The 5,148-nt window shown below is 35.3% G+C and overlaps 1 protein-coding gene across 3 annotated transcripts; it reads left to right on the top strand.

The window, feature by feature from the left end:
- Positions 1–737: 737 nt before the first annotated feature.
- LOC114395590 (probable 1-deoxy-D-xylulose-5-phosphate synthase 2, chloroplastic) lies at positions 738–4,780 on the top strand. Of its 3 annotated transcripts, none has more exons than XM_028357414.1 (10): positions 738–949; positions 1,105–1,266; positions 1,372–1,536; positions 1,751–1,901; positions 2,088–2,359; positions 2,441–2,714; positions 2,960–3,267; positions 3,387–3,668; positions 3,753–4,037; positions 4,164–4,780. In XM_028357414.1, exons 1-10 carry the CDS (start codon positions 836–838, stop codon positions 4,308–4,310), a joined length of 2,160 nt encoding a protein of 719 aa, XP_028213215.1. In that variant the 5' UTR covers positions 738–835; the 3' UTR covers positions 4,311–4,780. The 3 variants fall into 3 exon arrangements, with proteins under 3 accessions (XP_028213215.1, XP_028213216.1, XP_028213217.1); XM_028357415.1 differs by having other exon boundaries at positions 739–934; XM_028357416.1 differs by having other exon boundaries at positions 874–965.
- The last annotated feature ends 368 nt before the right edge of the window (positions 4,781–5,148 follow it).

Raw genomic sequence — 5,148 nt, 5'->3', positions numbered from 1 at the left:
TAATGTAGAAAGAAAGAAAATAAAAATGAAAATTGAATACGTAATTCTGTCTAAATGTTTTGTATATACACTGAAGAAAAAGTCAGTATTATTTAACGCACTGCAGCTGACTTTTTCTGAGATTTAAAAAAAAAATATAACATGAATAATTTTAAATGTATTAATTGTTTAGTGTGAAGTTTATTATTATATATTTAATTTTTTTAATCAAAATAAGTTTATATGAGTTAGATCCCAAAATTCATGAGGGTTAAAATATGTGGAACCCGCTTTCTTATGGGATATGAGTTTTATCTTTAAATTGGATCAACATTTATTGGTATTTTATTATATATTTATTTATTTTCAAAGTAAATATATTAAATGAATTATTGAAAATATAAATATCTTCTTATTGAAAGAATTATCCCTTGAGAAATATAAATATAAGTAATAGGCCATCACTTAAAATCATTTTAATTCTATGAATATTTCTAAAATAAATTTTAAATTTATAATACTATTAATTAAAATTAAGTAAGTTAACTAATTTTATTAGTCATGATGATTTGTTTCTTATTTAAGAAAAAAATCGTATAAAACAAACGACGACAATAATAATAATAAAAAAAATAGAAAAGGAGAATACTAGACTCGATAAACCAAAAAAATTCTTCAGCCATGGTTTTGTTTGTTTATGCATGCTTCTCCCTATAAAACAGAGTTCACATTTCTGTTTAAATGCAAGTACCACCGTGTAGTTGGTTCTGCTTCATATCTGGTCTCTTACTTTCTGCATACTTAGAAACATCTTTTTCCATCTCTTTCTCTCGCTTGTTTGAAATTTTGAATAATCATGGCCTTCTGTGGTGGAACTTTTGTTAAGCTAAACTATTCTGTGTCCCCATGCCACAAATACAAAGCTCCAAGTCCATACCATAGCTACAGAAACAAGGTTGGCGAATCACATGTACAACACAATTCATGTCTGTAAAATGATTTTATGTTCCTCTTCTTTGATTTCATAAGCGGTCACTGTTCTTCCTTTTGTTACTAAAAAAACAAAGACCATGATTTTTCACCAATAGTGCAATGATGGATGATGTGTAATTGTGTTTGTGACAGTTCTGTGTGAGAGTTTCAGCAAGTGGCTCAGCTGATGAGGAGAGGACTATTATAAAGAAAGAGAAAGATGGGTGGAAGATCAATTATGCAGGAGAGAAACCAGCAACTCTATTGTTGGACACAATCAACTACCCAATTCACATGAAGAATCTGTCAACACAGGTTTGAAACTGACAATAGCATATTTCTTTTCTGCGGGTGAAAACTTTTTATTTTCTCTGATTTTTGTTGATTTGTTTGTAAAAAATCACTGCATTTATTTGTCAGGATCTGGAGCAACTTGCAGCAGAGCTGAGGGCAGATATTGTACACACTGTGTCAAACACTGGTGGGCATCTTAGCTCAAGCTTGGGAGTGGTGGAGTTAGCAGTGGCTTTGCATCATGTTTTCAACACACCTGAAGACAAAATTATATGGGATGTTGGCCATCAGGTAATTTTTCTTCTTATTTATCTGGTCTTGTTTTGTATAGAAAAATAAATAGCAAAAAGAAAAAGAAAAAGTGTATTTGGTCTTGTATCAAAATTTGGTCTTGTAACAAAATTAAAGTTTTAGATTTTTGCTTTCCGTTGTATAACTTTTCATCATTATCATGTGTTATGCTTGTGCCATGTGGAAGAGGGTCTAAGAAGTAATTAAATTGCAGGCATACCCACACAAGATTCTCACAGGTAGAAGGTCAAGGATGCACACCATTAGGAAGACTTCAGGGCTAGCAGGCTTTCCTAAAAGGGATGAGAGTATTCATGATGCTTTTGGGGTAGGACACAGTTCTACAAGCATATCTGCTGGTCTTGGTAAGATACTAAGATTCTTATATTTTAAGACCAATACATATTTCATCAATTTATTTTATTACCATGTTATAATACGAAATATTTACCAACTTTACAAATGACTAATCTCTCCGACCAATAACATGGTAATAAAAACAAATGTGTCGATGCATGTATAATGTGTCTCACCGTTCTCAATATTTTTAGGCATGGCTGTTGCACGAGATCTATTGGGAAAGAACAACAGCATCATTTCAGTGATTGGAGATGGGGCATTGACAGCAGGCCAAGCATATGAGGCCATGAACAATGCAGGGTTCCTTGATTCTAACATGATAGTTGTACTTAATGACAATAAACAAGTCTCTTTACCAACTGCCACACTTGATGGGCCTGCATCTCCAGTCGGAGCCCTCAGTAGTGCCTTAAGCAAAATTCAAGCAAGTGCTGAATTCCGCAAACTCAGAGAAGCTGCAAAAGTAAGCCTCTCAAACATATCATATTAGTAGTCAACATCATGGTCTGTGGCATTTATTTGACTCTAATTTTATCTGCTGAAGAGCATCACAAAGCAAATAGGAAAACAAACACACCAGGTTGCAGCAAAAGTAGATGAGTATGCAAGAGGTATTATAAGTGGTTCAGCCTGTACATTTTTTGAAGAGCTTGGCCTATACTACATAGGTCCTGTGGATGGTCATAAAATTGAAGATCTGGTCACCATCTTTGAAAAGGTGAAAGCAATGCCTGCCCCAGGTCCAGTTCTGATTCACTGTGTCACAGAAAAAGGCAAGGGATATCCCCCAGCAGAAAAAGCATCTGATAAAATGCACGGTGAGAAAGGGATATTTCTTTTACATCTCAAAAACAAGGAATTCAAAATTAATTTTGTCTAAAATTTATTCGAAGTAATTTATGTTTGGATAGGTTTAATTGAAGAATAAGTTAGCAGTAAAACTCAATATAAAATTTTGATTCAATACAAAAATTATCAAAAGTTGCCTTAGTTCAATAAATTTCTCACACAAAATTATCTAATGTGAATCCAAATACACACTCATACTTTCCCACATTTTCAGGGGTTGTCAAATTTGACCCAAAAACAGGCGAGCAGTTTAAGGCAAAATCCTCTACACTTTCATACACCCAATACTTTGCTGAGTCTTTGATAAAGGAGGCTGAAAATGACAAGAAGATAGTGGCCATTCACGCAGCAATGGGTGGTGGAACCGGCTTAAATTATTTCCATAAAAGGTTTCCCGAGCGCTGTTTCGATGTGGGGATAGCTGAACAACATGCTGTAACATTTGCAGCTGGTTTAGCTGCGGAAGGGCTCAAGCCATTTTGTGCCATTTATTCATCATTCTTGCAACGCGGATATGATCAGGTGAGCCAATATTAGTCTAATCTAACTAATTAATCATTTCTTCTCTGTGTCGGTTTACTTATAATTTTTTTACCTATGATAAAATAATCTCAACACTACGATTTATTTTGGGTATGTAGGTAGTCCATGATGTTGATCTTCAAAAGCTACCTGTCCGATTTGCTTTGGATAGGGCTGGTTTAGTTGGAGCAGATGGACCAACCCATTGTGGAGCATTTGATATCACTTACATGGCATGCCTACCCAACATGGTGGTTATGGCTCCTTCTGATGAAGCTGAACTGATGCACATGGTTGCGACCGCAGCAGCTATAGATGATAGACCAAGCTGCTTTAGATTTCCAAGGGGAAACGGAATCGGAGCCACTCTGCCACTAAATAACAAAGGAACCCCACTTGAGGTGAGAATGAATAACTAAATATATTTCCTAAACTGAATCTGAATGCAGTTAAGCCGCAAGATTGAAATTGTTTTGGTTTTGTAGATCGGAAAAGGTAGAATTCTGGTAGAAGGCAGTAGAATTGCCATTTTGGGATATGGTTCTGTGGTCCAACAATGCAGGCAAGCCTCAGAAATGCTTAAAGAACTCGGCGTTGATGTGACAGTTGCCGATGCTAGATTTTGCAAACCTCTGGATACTGGTCTCATTAGGCTATTAGCTAAAGAGCATGAAATACTCATCACAGTGGAAGAGGGTTCTATTGGTGGTTTTGGATCGCATGTTTCACAATTCTTGAGCTTATCTGGTATCCTAGATGGACCTCTAAAGGTAAACCTTCCTCTATGGAGAAGTCACTCTCTATATGATTTCATTTTCAGATTATTATTCCCTTCAGATGTCTCTTTTTTGTGCACTTCTAAGTAACACTAACACCCCTTTTGGCTTTACCTGCAGTGGAGAGCAATGATGCTTCCTGATAGGTACATTGAGCATGGATCACCCCAAGCTCAGGTTGAAGATGCAGGGCTTTCATCAAAGCACATTGCAGCCACAGTCTTGTCTCTTATGGAAAGGCCAAAACAAGCTCTTCTGTTCAAATAAAAATGCTAAATGGAATAAGGATCTTGACCTGGGACCTGGAAGATATATCAAATTCTTAGAAGACTTTTTATGCTGAAAATGAGAATTAGAGGAAGCTGTAAATAACTGCACTAGAATTGTTGGAGTATACATCTTGGGATGCTCACATATTTTGGATTCTTAGGTCATCATTAGTGAGTAAAGAGATGAATTTATTCTGTAGGAACCAATCAAGGTATTGTAATGTATCTAAATTAGTTAATTATATTACTGTAATTAACAAAGCACACAAGTCTTCTAAAATCATGCAGCCCAATGAGCAAAATTAAATACGCCACTTTCTGGTACCTAAACAATCTTTCCCTTACGTTAGTCATGAAGTTCAGCTTGTATCACAACTTGTGACAATGCTGGTTTTCTATTTTTATTAATATGTTTCAATTTGCCTATAAAAAAAAATAAAATATAGTCATGAAGTTTATGGGTCTAAATTTGCCAGTCAATTTTTCTGATAATGAACGGTCAGGTCAAAGACCACAGCTGGACGCCAACTAAAAGCCATGTTAGGGTAAATAATGTTGCCGCCAATAAGACATTACAAAATAGGACTCGTCAAAACCATAAAACTAAAATATATATTTGAGCTATGACTGACATATGGTAGGACTTCAGGAATCTATTCAATAAAAATGCAGGCTTATTAGAAAGAGCCCAATCAAGCAAACCTTACATGGTCAGAAAATTGTGTTGTAAATCAGTAAGTGCAAGTAACAACTCAGAAGGCTACAATAATCTTGTTGACGAATAATGTAGGCATCAATAACATCAAACATAAAAGGATTAGAACCACATCATCTGA

The sequence above is a fragment of the Glycine soja genome, chromosome 18 (assembly GCF_004193775.1).
Source record: "Glycine soja cultivar W05 chromosome 18, ASM419377v2, whole genome shotgun sequence".
NCBI classification, from domain to species: domain Eukaryota; kingdom Viridiplantae; phylum Streptophyta; class Magnoliopsida; order Fabales; family Fabaceae; genus Glycine; species Glycine soja.
Note: the sequence above shows the minus strand (reverse complement) of the source record. Positions and strands in the feature narration are given on the sequence as shown.

Bases quoted from the DNA above. Each gene is read 5' to 3' on its own strand.
- LOC114395590 (XM_028357414.1), top strand. From the start codon at position 836: ATGGCCTTCTGTGGTGGAACTTTTGTTAAGCTAAACTATTCTGTGTCC. The intron at 1,267-1,371 runs GTTTGAAACTGA...TTTATTTGTCAG, and splicing joins TGAAGAATCTGTCAACACAG to GATCTGGAGCAACTTGCAGC. The intron at 4,038-4,163 runs GTAAACCTTCCT...CTTTACCTGCAG, and splicing joins TCCTAGATGGACCTCTAAAG to TGGAGAGCAATGATGCTTCC.